At 37.0% G+C, this 16260-nt stretch overlaps 2 protein-coding genes across 5 annotated transcripts; one reads left to right on the forward strand and one right to left on the reverse strand.

The window, feature by feature from the left end:
- Positions 1-1017: 1017 nt before the first annotated feature.
- On the reverse strand, positions 1018-8016 carry LOC117990703 (uncharacterized protein C14orf119). 4 transcript variants are annotated; one of them, XR_011237823.1, is made up of 4 exons: positions 7512-7611; positions 6409-6632; positions 1688-5443; positions 1018-1656 (listed from the first exon to the last, which is right to left on the reverse strand). XR_011237823.1 is itself a non-coding variant. In XM_034978180.2 (3 exons), the coding sequence occupies exons 2-3, from the start codon at positions 6601-6603 to the stop codon at positions 5186-5188; spliced, it is 453 nt and encodes a 150-aa protein (XP_034834071.1). In that variant the 5' UTR covers positions 6604-6632; positions 7828-8016; the 3' UTR covers positions 1018-5185. The 4 variants fall into 4 exon arrangements, 3 of the variants coding, with proteins under 3 accessions (XP_034834071.1, XP_034834072.1, XP_034834070.1); XM_034978180.2 differs by lacking the exon at positions 7512-7611 and adding an exon at positions 7828-8016 and having other exon boundaries at positions 1018-5443; XM_034978181.2 differs by lacking the exon at positions 7512-7611 and adding an exon at positions 7824-8016 and having other exon boundaries at positions 1018-5443.
- A 4812-nt stretch (positions 8017-12828) lies between these two features.
- LOC117990873 (SCP2 sterol-binding domain-containing protein 1-like) lies at positions 12829-15626 on the forward strand. The gene is made up of 3 exons (XM_069504703.1): positions 12829-13044; positions 13861-14011; positions 14386-15626. Exons 1-3 carry the CDS (start codon positions 12943-12945, stop codon positions 14586-14588), a joined length of 456 nt encoding a protein of 151 aa, XP_069360804.1. The 5' UTR covers positions 12829-12942; the 3' UTR covers positions 14589-15626.
- Positions 15627-16260: the final 634 nt, after the last annotated feature.

The following is a 16260-nucleotide window of genomic DNA, read 5'->3' on the forward strand; positions in this document are numbered from 1 at the left end:
GCCACCATAAATATTCCTGCGCTCATTGAGCCGGCAGGGATTAGTCGGGATGATGGCAAGAGACCTGATGGATTGACGCTGGTTCCCTGGGAACGGGGACGGGCGCTAATGTGGGACGCAACTTGCGTTGACACATTGGCCCCGTGTCATATCAGGAAGACAGCATCAAGACCGAGAGCCGCAGCAGAAACAGCTGAAAACGGCAAGCGGCGCAAGTATGCCTCTCTTATAGAGTTACATTTTTGTGCCGTTTGCCGTGGAGACCCTGGGGCCATGGAGTCTTAGTGCAAAAATTTTTTTACGAGACATTTCACCGCGATTAATAGCCTCATCTGGTGACAGAAGGGCTGGCTCATTTTTTGCGCAACGGATCAGCCTGGCTGTCCAGCGCGGAAATGCAGCCAGTATTCTTCGCACCATTCCACGCGGTCATGATTTATATAGTAATTAGATAAGGCTAGCTTTAAGTTTTATTGTAATATTAAAAAAAAAATCACCAACTACCAGTTAATTAAGTAAAGTATAATATTATTAATAAGTTTTATCGTTTGTTTGTAGGAAGTCATCTCTGGAAATACTGAACCGATTTTGAAAATTCTTTCACCAATAGAAAGCTACTTAGGTACATTATTCCTGAGTAACATTTTATTTTCAAGCACCGCGGCACCGGTGCGCAGTAACTTATGTACGTATAGTAGGTACGCGACAGGTCGAGATGGCAATCGGGAAGGAAACGCCTCGCACACCCACGCAGCCCCCACGCTGACCCGGTGCAGGACGGCGCAGGTGTGCGGGGGGGTCCGCCCGCCTAACACCCCGATTGCCATCTTTACCTGTCACGGACTATATGCTCTGATTGGTCTACCGTCGTGGCTCGTGGCAGATTGCGGATGGCAGATAAGGGTGCGTTTCCACTGAAGCGGAGACATGTTTCCTACCATTCGGTTTGTTGACATGTCATCTCCGCTCCTATTCACTGAAAACGCTTCCTTATGGTAGAAAATAAAACTAGCGGAATACTAAAGAAGTAATATATTACATTAATATGTATAGATATTGTAAATTCTATGATTTCACAAAATTACCAAAAAGGCTTTCCAATACTCAGAACTAAGACCGAGATCTATAGAGGGTTTACTTTAATTTTACTCAGACTCAAGTTTTAGTTAAAACGAGACAGATTTATGTCAGCGATATAACGCTGTCTCGTTTTAACAGTGTCTTAAGTCTGAGGAAAGCCAAAGTTCGCTCTATCTCAGCCTAAGGTACGTCCAGATAATGTAACATTGTTATATAACCATATTTATACACAGTTCACACTTCTTAAACACGTTATACACACATTACTACGATTGCGGTACAATGACAGTCATAATGTCGCGATCGCAATCGCCTCTGATTAGTTCATGCTCGCTCACTATTGGTTACAATGCATTGTTGCAACAAGAATTACGATAATAATGATGATGGATGCAGGTTTTACGAAAATCGACTTACATGTTAAATACATAAACATTGAAAAATGTTATAATACATTGTTATATGTCAATATGGTATATTATATAGTCTGGACGCACCTTAACGCCAGCACCTTTCTATCACTCGAACCATTCCGAAGGATAAGATTACACTAAAGACCATAGTCATACCACGCGACTGACTGACTGACATCATATTACTAGCATACAGTTGCGGGATATGTGGAGGATGGGACGCCCCGCACAACACCTGCGCTATCCCACACCAGGATAGCGCGGACGCTGTGCGGGTGTGCGGGGCGTCACCATCCCGACTACCATGTCGACTTGTCGCGAACTATAGACCCCCCCACTAAGAAAGGAATTCAGAAATGCCAGCTGAGCAAAGCCGGGGCGGGCCAGCTAGCTTACTTTAAAATGTCAATAATTTTATTTGAGTCGCGACGTCGTCAAAAATCTCTAGTGTGGTCTTACCCTTATCCGTTATACAATAAAGTTATAGTAAGAGACGACATCGAATACTTTTCATGGCTCAATACAAGTAAATCTTTTATAATTTATATAACACTATAATTTTCTAGTGACTAACTGTCAAAGAAATATTTTTTTAAAAAAAGCTTTTTTTTAATTATTTTTATAAGTAAATCTACAGATCCTGTAAGGCTAAAAATGGAATCTAAAAGTTGCAAAAGCTTTGGAAAAAAAGTTTTGGATATAGAACCTGGAATGTTCAAACAATTGAGCTAATCATAATTTTTTTATACAGTATTTTTCGGAATTGATTATTCAGTAAAAATATAGTAGGTATCTTGGCACAAATTATTTTTGTACTTCATTTATTCATCCATCTTTGGAACAATTTTATTTTACACGATATAAAAAATTCCATATACATTCTGAATTTTTGTATATATAGCTGAAATAATATATTTAAATCACCACCACTCTTCAAATAGGTACATATAAAAAGAGTGGGCGGAAAAATAATTTAATTCAATGATTTTGATCATATTTATTTATTTAAATAATATGATCAAATCATTGAATTAAATTATTTTATAATTATCTACCATCTTTAGAAAAAAACTTTAAAATTGACTTAAAACTAACCAATGAAAGAATTAGTAATCAATTAGGTAGGTAGTTAATTAAACTGACTTTAATTAATTAATATGGTAGATAGAAGTTTTCTTGGTATAATAATAATAATTTGTGATCTACTAACTTTATTTTAAATGTTACATAATTTATGTAACCTAGAATATATTATGTAATATTATGTATTACAACGTTAGTTTTAGGATACCTACGCAAAACCTGAAAGTAGTTTGTTCAGAATCAGAAACAGAATCGATTGCAATCTTTTTTCAAACTGGTTATATTTTGAGCAAGACATTCTTTAAAATCCTGCAAGTTTGAACACCTAGTTGAATGACCGCACGGATCAGTAGTAGCTTCCCAATATATTTACAATAATATAATTTTTGTACGACAAAACATTCACAGTTACAAAAAAATCTGTGATCTCCATGATAGGCAAACTAGAAACAAAAATAAGCTAGCTACTCCTGCGCTCCGCCTCTGGAAGGTGCGAAAGTCATTTGTGGGAATGAGTGTAATATTTTATAGTAAAATTCCACAAGCAATTTTAGACTTGCCTTTACACAAGTTTAAAAAATGTGTTAAAAGTATGCTCCTAAAAAAAGCATATTATACAGTCGCAGACTATGTAAACGATAAAAAAGCTTGGATTTGACTCGCTCCAGCAATGCACGGGGCTGCAATGGCTTGTATAGTACGGTATAATAACATTGTAAATTGAAAAATTAAAAAGAGCAACCGCCGAGTTTCTTGCTGGTTCTTCTCGGTAGGAACGGCATTCCGAACCAGTGGTAAATTAAAACTACCTGACTATTCATAAGCACTTTTAAAAAGTTTACATGAATAAAAAACATTCTATTCTATTCAGCTGATTCGAGCCGCGCAAGCGGGAGCGTGCACGATCGACGCTAGCCGTCTCGTTCGCTTGCTTGGGGTGACCATGTTTTTGCGGGACAACAACTCAACACAACAAGCTTATAACTTCGTAAATTGTCATTAAATATTTTTGAAATTTTGTATATTTATTGTTTATGTAAAAATGTTCGACACGTGTTTAGGTTTTTGCGTATACTAAAACTAACGTTGTATAATAATATAATAGGTTATACACGGATGTTTATTATATGTAGCATATAAATCGAGATTCCTTCTACTTATGTAAAATATGGAATGACATCAATATGGAATGTTATACGAAAAGTCGACATCACAGGAGACCGAAGAGCTGGCAGCTACCTCGGACGAAGAATTAGCCTAGCTATTCAAAGGGGGAACGCTGCCAGTATCTTCGGAACCTTGCCTAAAGGGACTCCTTTTAATAATATATTTTAGTTATAATATTATATTTTTTAAGGTTTTAGTTTTAGTACAAAGAATAAAACTTAAAATCTAGCTCCTCCATTCATAAAAATTAAAAACGTTACGTAACGGCCGGTTCACATAATTCCAGTCTAATTACCTTAATGAGACGTCACTCGACTTTCGCTTCTTTGAACTTAGATTCAGTACACTGTAGCTATATCTTATTTTGCACTTTTTAATTAATAATTAATGTAATTAAAAATGAACTAAATAAAAAAATTATGGTTGCGATTTAATGTCAGTACAATAAAGATTCGGGAAGGGAAAAAATCAAGTGAAACCAGACGCATATTCCTTACTAGATGATGGCCGCGACATCATCCGCGTGGATTTAGGTTTTTGAAAATCCCGTGGGAACTCTTTGATTTTCCGGGATGAAAAGCCTATGTCCTTACCCGGGATGCAAGCTATCTCTGTACCAAATTTCGTCAAAATCGGTTGAACGGATGGGCCGTGAAAGGCAGACAGACAGACACACTTTCGCATTTATAATATTAGTATGGAAGTATGGATTCACAAGCAGGTCTAAGTGAAACTGTATAAATGATGCATACAATTTGAGAAAAATCTCGTAATATTTGCTCATTGTGTCAACTGTCATGTCAAAAGTACGATTTTAGTCCTTAATCTAAGGGTAAACCATACAATCGACATGACAGTCGACACATAGAGCAAAAACGGCGAAAATTTTCTCAAAATGAATGCATTATACCTATAACTACTTTTAATAATAATAGTTAATAAGATCTAAAATCAGGTACATTATGTACCAATATAAACACATCTATAATTATATAAAAAATAGGCAAATAAGCCTCAAGAAACGTATGAAAAATAGTTCACTATAAAATATAAAATAAATAGTAATAATACTATTAAATATTAGGGCCGGTACACATTGGGCGTTTTTTTTTTGGCTTCAAAGGAAATTACTTCTACTATTTTAGGTAGTTGCAGTGTATCGTACATAATATTCACTTGTATACAATAACATAAAACAAAAGCTTTTAGTATTGAAAACACACAAACACAAAATTACAGGGTGTAATTGTAAAGCTAGCAAAAACTTAACGCTAGTATTAAACAACCTAAACACAATCCAATACTAATAACAATTTGCCTTATACTTGTAGTTTTAGTGATTTAGTATTTTTCAAATTCAATGTTTGATCGACATCAGAAGTGGGATTGCGAGCTTTTTTTAATATTTATATTTGAGGCATAGATTCTATATTGTGTGCGTTTTAGGAGGCAGCAGCGATCTCTACGCTAACATTCTCCTGCGACACTGCTCTAGTGTCTTGTAACTCTTCGTCCTTCTCCTCCTCTTCATTAGATACGTTTTCTAACTTGTAACTTGCGTCACCGTTAACTACAGTGGGGTTTGAGAGCGCGTCTTGTAACTTAATGCCGAAGTCCGCGTCCATTTCAGTTACAGCTGTTATTAGTCTGTCTCTGTCTTCCTCCGCCCATGTCGGGAACCATTCGTTGAATAGTTTGATCTGAAATCCAAACGTGCTATAAAAATAATACGGTATTTGACAACTAGTCAAATCAGTAACTTTCTATCAAATGTCAAAACGCGCACTTAGTATGCGATATTCTATGAAATACTGGAATGTGACGTCACATCGTAATGACGTACTTTTTTAGTTTAATCGATAATTTTAAATGTTTACTATACTTAAAACTAACAAAGGGCGTGGATTATACGTATTTTGGAGGTCCATCTATTTAATAATCACTAAGAAATAGTTTATTTTTGATGTAGTCAAAAACCCAATTGATTAGTCATGTGTTTTAAGCAATTCGATTTGACTTAATTTGACGATAAAGGAAAACATCATAAAAAAACCTGCATGCTTGCGAGTTCCGAACTGAGAAACCCTATTATTAGCTTCAAGTTTAGCCCTTCCAGTTGGCTCGCTACTTTATCACTTACCACCAAGTGAGATTGCAGTCAATGTCTAACTTGTATCTGAATTAAAAAAGTTACTTAATTGGGTATTTGACTCCAATTTTTTTATTACTTTATTATAAACTAGGATAAAAATAATGACGTAAACTGAAAAAACTAATTAAGTAGATCAAATAATAAAAAAAGTTATAAGCATTTAAATATTTCTGATTAGACAGAGATAGCGATATAGAATTATGACGTCATTTTGACTAATGCCATAGTAGCTTCGTGCGGTTTCATACAAATTCGTTTTGCAAGAAAGGGATAGAAGACCCTCCCACTCCAAAATTAAAATGCCTGTAACTTGGATTTTAATATTTTTTTTCAGCATACGATATTATTTTTATCCTAGTTTATAATAAAGTAATAATATTTATCAAATTCAATAGTAGGAAAATACTCAATTTTAAGATGGTTTAGTTCTGAAGTACATTCATGTGAATTGGTGTAACATCATCCAGTGCCTGTATGTAAACTGTGGAGATGCTATATCAGCTATTGACTTACCCTGCATTGAAAGAGGCTGACAGGTTTGTCGTCACAGGACATAGAGGCAAGGGTAGCAGCCAGCTGGTCGGGCTTGCCGGACTGGGCCGCAGCCAGGACGGGCAGGAAGTCCTCCCGCTGCAACTCACTGAACTCCCCAAACCATTGAAGCATGTACCGCAGCTGTGCCTCTGATGTTAGCGCCGAGTTTGACATACTGCGCGGGTAGCTTCTGTGTAAAGTGCCTGAAAATAAAATACATTCATTGATTCTTATATAACAAGCTGAAAGCACATACAGTACGCAGCAGAAAATATTGTACATCAACCTTTAGAAAGAGCTAGCGGTTTTGTAGAGCATTGTCACAGGTATGAGTGACAGAGACAACACTGTACAAAGCTGAAATCTCCTTATAAAGTTTGATGTATAATACTTCTTGTCAGCTACTGTACTCATCAAATGTACCTACTTTTGACACTAGGTAGCCTATGAATAGCCTATTTTTCTTTGAATTCACATCACCCATAGCTAAATATTTAACATATTATCAATTCACGATCAAACCGACAGTTCCCTCACTCTAGTTCACTCTCAGTCCCATGTGAATTGAGGTTTTTAAGTGGAATTTAATGGGATTTTGAGAGAAGAATGACATAGGACTGTAAACACTGGAGAGAGTTAGAGGATACCTGTGCCGCAAGGCATTCAGTATTGAGGGAATTTTTATGATGCAAATTTATTTGTTAATCACTACCCATATTATAAATGCGAAAGTGTGTTTGTTTGTTGGTTTGTCCTTCAATCACGTCGCAACGGAGCAACGGATTGTATAGTTAAAGATCTGGAGAGTGACATAGGCTACTTTTTATCCCGGAAAATCAAAGAGATCCCACGGGATTTTTAAAAACCTAAATCCACGCGAACGAAGTCGCGGCCATCAGCTAGTACCTAATAATAATTTGATTGTAATGTACATAGACTTCACAAAGCTGACATAAGACTTAAAATATGCGGAAGAAATCACAGAAGATTATGTTAATTTACTAGGCGATCACTTGTGTTGTTCTATACTGAGTAATAAGTAATTAGTTTAAATAAAGAAATAGTAATAAGTAGGCACACACTTTCATCAACCATTGTGAGGCACACTGCAGACTTAAATAAAAAACTCATGACTTAATTAAATATCACACGATAGCTACCGACGACAAGTATAGAGAAACTGAACACTTGCTATCCTAACAACTTTCAAACACGTAAACTGAATGCAAGGTTAAATAATTTCTGTAATTTCACCTTTCAACGATTATATCATACATCGAAACACTTTCTAGCGCATGAAATTTGAATATTCTCAATAACTATTACTATTAACACTGCTAAATAATGCTAATTAAATGCAATTTGAGCAAAAACTATACAAAACTTGTTTTAACTTACCAAAATGGATTAGAATGGAGAACTTCTCTAAACGAAGAAAAGATTACGTTTACTGGTTTATCTCAGGAATTATATCTTGCTAACGGCTTAAAGAAGGATAATTGTTTGTTTATCTAAAAAGTAAAAGCAACTTTACGTTTGTTGTGAAAAATGAAAATGGATCAAAATGGATGAATGAAAAAACGCCAACGCAAACATGAATGACATGCTGCAACCACAGATATAAACTAAACATATATTATTAAAGTACGCTAGATAAGGTGTGCCATTTAAATGTCAATGTTTTTTGTGTCGACTCAAAGTGCTATATCGAACGTACCGTGAATTTACTTTATGCATAACACAAACTTTGTATCAATTAATAGTCTTCTTTTTCTGCTTATTTTGTTTGTTTTTCAAGATCGATAGCTTTAATTGACCGAGCGAAGCGAGGTCTCTCAGTCTACTTGAGTGAAATTGCACTTGTCCGTCTGTCTGTCTGTCAGAGCCTTATAACTTCTGAATAATTCTGAACGTACCTAATTACTTAAAATTTAAACACAATAAGTATGTTAACTGATGGCCTTCAGCCGAATAATGTACAAAAAAATATAAAAAGCTTCATTTCAGGTGGGCTCTCATACGAAATGGCGGGTTTTAAAGTCTAGATTGAATTCAACGCTATATGTCAAAAACGGCTACAAATAAAAAACTGAAACTTGTGCATTATTTCAGTTATGTCCTGTACTTGAACAACAAATACTAAAATTAGAGAACTATTACAAAGAAAAGAAACTATTTCATTTTTATTGTGCATCAGTATTTTCAACATAACCTCACAATAATGTTAATTGATGGCACTGTTAACTATTGTGAAAACTATGTGATACCGCGAGGTCTTAGTTTGGGGGTGAACCACTAGTTATATATGTTTTGACACTATGTTGACAGCTGTATCATCACTAACATATTTTGGTTCCAAGTACGCTCGCACAGCGCTCACTGTTGCTATCGGTGGCGCGGGCGCCAAAATGGCAATATTAATAGTTAGGTACTTCAAAAACAGGACGGCAAAAGCAAGCCCAGCGTACTTGTATTAGTAGGTCAGTGGCTGCAAGGCAACCAATAATGACACTGACACTTGACAGTATGAATGACAGCATTAAAAACAAAAATGGCGGTTTGTAGGGTTGCTAGATTATAAATAGCTTTTATCAGGGGGAAAAATATTTTTAAAAGAATAGCGTCCTAATCATCGATATAAATGACAAGATATGGTCAAGCGAATAAAATTTTTCACGGTTTTGGAACCAAATAAATCAGCGCCACCTCTTAGATACTAATGAACGACCCGTTTGAAATCCAGACGTCACTGAGGTTGCATGGAGGTTGCATTAATCAACAAGTAACTAATCACCATAAAGTCAGAGTGACAATATCATCAACTTCATGAGCTTGATATCGACCTTATATCGACAATCTGTGTCGACAAGGTGTCGACATCAATTCAGATTTCCACATACATGGACTCCACACATTCCACTGCATTCCACTAACATTGTACATTTCCACATGAATTCCATCATAGTTAGATGAAGAATCGTTTATCGGAGAATTTTACCTATGAATTTCAAATAATACTATAGGTACCTTACTCAATACGTAGGTATTTAACTAAGTACCTAACTAGGTAGGTAAGTAAAATAGAAAATTTGCTTTTCCCACAGTATATTGCTGGCTCTTCCAGAACCATTTAGAAATTAAATGGATCTGTAATTGCAAAAGATGATTCCAAATCATAAAATAACATGAAAAATTAAAAATTAATAAGTACTAACTACCTACCATCCTTAAACTTTGTGCCATTTACAGTAGTTTGATAACGAAATCATCTTTCTTCTAGGTAAAATAAATAATTAGGTAGGTACTACATTAATTAGGGTACCTGTTCAAGTGACTGATCTATGGAATGGAGCTCCTACGGCCCCATAATTCTGGCGGTTGTGCTGTTTCTACTGGTGGGGACGGTCATCGAGCGTAGGATTGAAGTAGTTATACGACGTGTTTGTAAGTTAGTCAGTTTTTACCCTTGCGATCTGTTCAGGATAACGTTACTCATCATCTCAACCCATCGCCAGCCCACTACTGAGTATAAGTCTCCTCTCAGAAGGGGATGGGTTTTGGCCACAATCCTGTTGGCTAAGTGTGGACTGATAGACTTCACACACTTACAATTTTAAACAGAATTATTCACAATTTTCAATAGTCAGACGATTCCAACTCTGGTTTAGGTAGACGACGACAGTTGTTTATTTTTTTTTAATGTTTTTACAGTGGAACACCACCAAGCCCAAGTTCAAACTTACCAAACCAGGCAATCAACTAATGGACAAACCAGCCAGTTAATCAATCAACAAATCAGCCCACTCAACCAATCAACAAACAAGCCAATAAACCAATTAACAAACCAGCCAGTCCACCAATCAACAAACAAGCCAATCAACCAATTAACAAACCAGCCAATCAACCAATCAACAAAAAGCCAATCAACCAATTAACAAACCAGCCAATCAACCAATTAACAAACCAACCAGTCAACCAATCAACAGACCAGCTAGTTAACCAAGCAACAAATCAATCAGTTAATCAACAAACCATCCAGTGAACCATTAATCGTTAAACCAGCCAGTGAACCAATCAACAAACCAGTCAACCAACCAATCAGCAAGGGCCAGCTAATAGACAAACCATTCGTACTACATCAGATCAATACATTTATTAAGGTTTCTCTATAAGACGTATTCAATAAACCCACTCTTACTCAACAAAAAAGTACACAAAATAAGCTCCTAGAACCTCAACTTAAATCTGCCCTTAAGTCCAAGTCAAATCCATTGATGTAAAAGAGAACTGAGAAGCCAATTCCTCTATTTTATACCTATTCAGCAGATCCACACCATTAAATGTACCTAACGCTGCTGCGGACTTGAAAGATCATCTAGAATAATTATTCATTAAATAGTATGAAAATGTAATAGTGCCTTTTTTCCTTGCCTACATTAATCGCTAAATAATTAGACACGTGGGCAAAACCGACAAAAAGATAAGTACCTTTTTTTTATTTATTCAGATACAAGTTAGCCCTTGACTGCAATCTCACCTGATGGTAAGTGATGATGCAGTCTAAGATGATAGCGGGCTAACCTGGAAGGGATATGGCAGTTTTTATTAAACCCGTACCCCTTTGGTTTCTACATGGCATCGTACCGGAACGCTAAATCGCTTGGCGGCACGGCTTTGCCGGTAGGGTGGTAACTAGTCAGGGCCGAAGGCTCCCACCAGACCAGACCAGAAATTTAGAAATTATAAAATTCCAAATCCCTGCCAGGAATCGATCTCGGGACCTCCCACTAATAAGACCACAGCGCTCACGACTGCGCCAGGGAGGTCGTCAAATAAGGGTTGATAATTACCTAGTAGGTAATTATCTAACTTAGATAAGTATTACCTAAATCTCGTTTATTATAATATTACTAGACAGACAAACTGCAGCCACACTTTCGCATTATGGTATTAGTATATGGATAGAATGGTTTTTTTTTTAATTCACATACAAGTTAGCCCTGGACTGCAATCTCACCTGGTGGTAAGTGTTGATGCAGTCTAAGATGATAGCGGGCTAACCTGGGTTTTTAGTAAACCCACACCCCTTTGGTTTCTACATGGCATCGTACCGGAACGCGGTGGTAACTAGCCACGGCCGAAGCCTCCCTCCAGAAATTCCCACGGCTTTTAGTTTAAATATGCTGCAACGACGAAACTGTTTATACCTACTATTATGACAAACATTTACAAATATGTAATCATAACCACATCACCACAATCCCGTAGTAACTTAGTGACACTCCAAAGTAGTTAAAAGTGAAATTTTACGCAATATCAATATCTACATAACGATGGTTAATATGAGTACTTCGGTAAGGTGTCCATGAAAAGTGGTGGGAGCTTGAATTTCCGGGATAAAAACTAACAAGAATCCCATGTCCACCTTAAGAATACATGCTAGATATGTTTGTGCTTTTCTCCAAGATCGATTAAGCGGATAAAAGGATAAAAGGTAATATGCAGACTAACAGGTACACGTCTTTCCCCATTTATAATAAGTAGGTTAGTATTAGTAGATAAGTCAAATGATTTATTCAAAATAGGTAATAAATTACTCGTATTGATGGTCTGGCATGGTGTTACATTTGTAAGATATAGTGGTGATAATTATTACGCAAACTTAAAACTAACTACGAGGGTTCCAAACGCGCCCAGGTCTGAGAAGAGCCCACAACAAACGATATGGATATGGATAAGATTCATTGTTAGATCTCAGCGATTGATAACTTGCCGCATGGAATAACTTAAAAATCTAAATAAAAAAGTAATTAAAACCCCGACAGTAGGTACCTACGAACCTTTTTTTTAATTTTTTTTAATTCAGATACAGGTTAGCCCTTGACTGCAATCTCACCTGATGGTAAGTGATGATGCAGTCTAAGATGATGGCGGGCTAACCTGGAAGGGGTATGGCAGTTTTTATTGAACCCATACCCCTTTGGTTTCTACACGGCATCGTACCGGAACGCTAAATCGCTTGGCGGCACGGCTTTGCCAGTAGGGTGGTAACTAGCCACGGCCGAAGCCTCCCACCAGACCAGACCAGAAATTTAGATGTTATAAAATTCCAAACCCCTGCCAGGAATCGAACCCGGGACCTCCCACTAATAAGACCACAGCGCTCACCACTGCGCCAGGGAGGTCGTCACCTAAATACCAAAATGTAAGTTAGTAAGTAGGTACCCTTAATTCATTATTAATTTATCAATTTACATAAATTATTCTCGAAATCTTGGCGGAAAAAATACAGCAATCTCACTGGAATGTTCTTATGGTTTATAATTATTTTCGTTTAAATATAAATTATTTACATGAGTGTCATAAGTTAGTATCAACGCGTACCTAGTTGCACGTCAATCTTTGTTTGTAATGAACCTGAGAGCAAGACGTATAAAAACATAGAAAATCTGCCTTTTATGGGAGGTGGCAGGGTTCCTAGTGGTCATTTATTAAGTAGTTTAACATAAACTGATGGTCACCGTAGCACACGCCGTGGTCCGAAGTTTTGTAACAGTGAAAGTCCGCAGCCTCACCGCCTGCAACTCTGCCAGAACGGATCTGACATACAACATGGTGAGTGCATTGTATTTTTTATACATTTACATTTATATTTTTTTAATTTGGTTTGGTTCACTGGTTTTATCATAAACAAGTGATAAATAATAGGGTGGGAAAACCCTTTTATGAAACACTGGGTGTGCATACACATGAACACCAAGTGATCAAGGGGGTACATGAATTAATTAAGATAATTTAAATTAATAAGAACTGTAATCTAATTAAGTTACTAACATAGTTAATAATAAGGTCCTCTGTTACTAACAAATTATGGATGAAATATCTGAAATAAATGTTTATTATTATTAATAAGTTAGTTAGACGTCGGACTCCTATACAGGAGGTCCGGGTTCGTTGCTGAGCACGCACCTCTAAACTTTTGGAGTTTTGCGTGTTTTACTTTCATGTTATTAATAGAAAAACCGGCCAAGTGCGAGTCTGGCTCGCGCAACGAGAGTTCCGTACTACAGTGGTATTTTTTCGACATTTTGCACGATAACTCAAAAACTATGATGCATAAAAATCTGTTTTAGAATGCACAAGCCCTTTCATATGATACCCCAGCCGATATGTTATCTTACTTCGAAAATTGAAAATACTAATTATTAGTTCTCATGACCACAATTTTTTTGTGTGGAATTCACGGTTTTCAGATTTTTCCCCGAATGTCTGCTATAAGACCTACCTACCTGGCAAATTTCATGATTCTAGTGCAACGGGAAGTACCCTGTAGGTTTCTTGACAGACCGACAGACAGACAACAAAGTGATCCCATAAGGGTTCCGTTTTTCCTTTTGAGGTATGGACTTCTAAAAATGTTTTTTTTTCCAGGGCGCAACGCATAGTGACGCAAACCTCAGCAAGAGCGAGCTGGTGACCAAGATCAAGGCGCGCCTGGAGAGCGTGGACCCGCTCAAGGCCAAGGAGCTGGGCGGAGTCTTTCTGTTCAACATCTTTAAAGGGACTTCCGTTTATTCTTGGAGTAAGTTAGTCATACTTTTGTAACGTGTTCCGTACCTTAAAAGGAAAAAACAAGTGTCACTTGTTTCACTCTGGAAACCCCATTAATAGCACTCCCCGTGTCCCTTAGGTTAAGGAATCATCACACTAATGTTATAACTTATAAAGTTTGTGTGTGTGTGTGAATGTGTGTTATTCTTTCACGGAAAACTACAGAACGGATTTAGTTGAAATTTGGAATTGAGAGAGATTATACCCTGGATACTTTTCATCCCAGAAGATCATAGAGTTCCTCGTGATTTTCAAAAACCTCTATCCACGCGAACGTAGTCGTGGGCATCAGCTAGTAATTTTCATAAATTGCGGTTTTCATTTTTGTATTTAATTTTTTTTCAGCTCTGGACCTAAACAAAGTGACTGTTTACGAAGGGGAACCGGAAGACGACCCCGACACGACGTTCACCCTCAACGAGCACAACTTCAAGCAGCTGGTCACTGGGCGAGAGGACCCGCGCGTCATCATGCAGGCCGGCCGCTGCTCCGTTACCGGCGACATCATGCGAGCTATGAAACTTGAACCTTACATCAAGCTAAATTAGATTCAATTTTGTATAATTATCTTCTCTGTCGTACATTATGCGTAGTGGAACGCACCACTTCATGGAACTGGTGATGCGTGGTCGCGCATCATCATGCAAGCTGGCAGCTGTTCCGTAACCGGCAACATAATGCGAGCGATGAAACTTGAGCCTTATATCAAGCTAAATTAGGTTTAATTTTGTATAATTATCTTCTCTATTGTACATTATGCGTAGTGGAACGCACCACTTCAAGGAACTGGTGATGCGCGGTCGCGCGTCATCATTCAAGCTGGGAACTGTTCCACCACTGGTGGAAATATGCGAGCGATGAAACTTGAACCTTACATCAAGCTGGATTAGGTTCAATTTTGAATAATTATCTTCTCTGCCGTACATTATACGTAGTGGAACGCACCACTTCAAGGAACTTGTGATTCCTCTGGTGATGAACTTTTGTTCATCCTGCCCAAGCAGCTTTTAATTTACTTGGAACGTGGATACTTTAATTTTTATAGGCTCTAAGTAATTAACTAAACACCTATTTGTACCTAATGACTTAAAGTGAATGTTTACTTTCCTCTAGAACAGGCTTATAATGATTTAATGACTCTTTTATTTGCATCTTGTACTGTAGGTACCTACGCCTACGACCATGCTATTAACACAGAATATAACTTTTTTAACTTATTTTTTTTTATCTACGTTTTGCACATTACCGACACGCAAATTTCTAATGTAGGTAGGTACTTAAATACTGTTTTAGATTTAAGGTGTATGTTTGTACGCGACAGGTCGAGATGGCAATCGAGATGGGGAAACCCGGTGCTGGATAGCGCGGGTGACGTGCGGGTGTGCACGGGGGGACGCCTCGATTGCCATCTCGATAGAGAATTAGGTAACTTGTTATTGTAAGTAAAATAATAAGTATTTATTTCTTTTTATTGTTAACTTTCTACTGTTTAAGATATCATTAAGAATGTTAGTATCTCTTACAACATGATGTTCAATTTTCTTTTAATATTTTTTAATTTTAAAATTATAAAAAAATTGAGACCATCACAAGAAGCCCTTTTATTTGATAACACGGTTCAGTTTGCAATTTTTTTTTTAAAGTTTCTAATTTGCCCGCCAAAAGTGACCCCCATCCTATTAAAAATTCATTTATGTATGTATATTTACGTCACACACCCGTGTTTGGGTCACAGCTAAGTTCATCAACTTAATCGGTCCAGTAAATTCGGAGTAAATTGGCTGTGACAGACAGATGGACAGACAGGAAGACAGGCAGGGTTATACCTACCTAATATTTAGTAAGGATTCCGCTTTTTCTTTTAGACGTACGGAATCCTAAAAATCTTGAACAAAGTATTACAAAAAAATAGTACCTACCGCCTGTACCTATAACATTTAGAGAGGTATATATGATCTAATAATCTACTACTTAATCTAGGCAGGCTGTCTGACTGTCTGTCTGTCTTAGAAACTGTCACTAAGATATGCTCTTTTTATGATTAAGATAAGAGAATCTATTAATAAAAACCGTTTATTAATCAAGGATTAATAAGATTCATCTACGCTGCGCTGTCAATTTTAATATAATTTGTGTTTTATCGTCATGATACTATTAAGCTTGGTGCACACAAAGCTTATCCGAAATTCGGCAGAACAAAACTACGGTGACAGACAATGG

This window comes from Maniola hyperantus, chromosome 18 (assembly GCF_902806685.2).
Source record: "Maniola hyperantus chromosome 18, iAphHyp1.2, whole genome shotgun sequence".
NCBI classification, from domain to species: domain Eukaryota; kingdom Metazoa; phylum Arthropoda; class Insecta; order Lepidoptera; family Nymphalidae; genus Maniola; species Maniola hyperantus.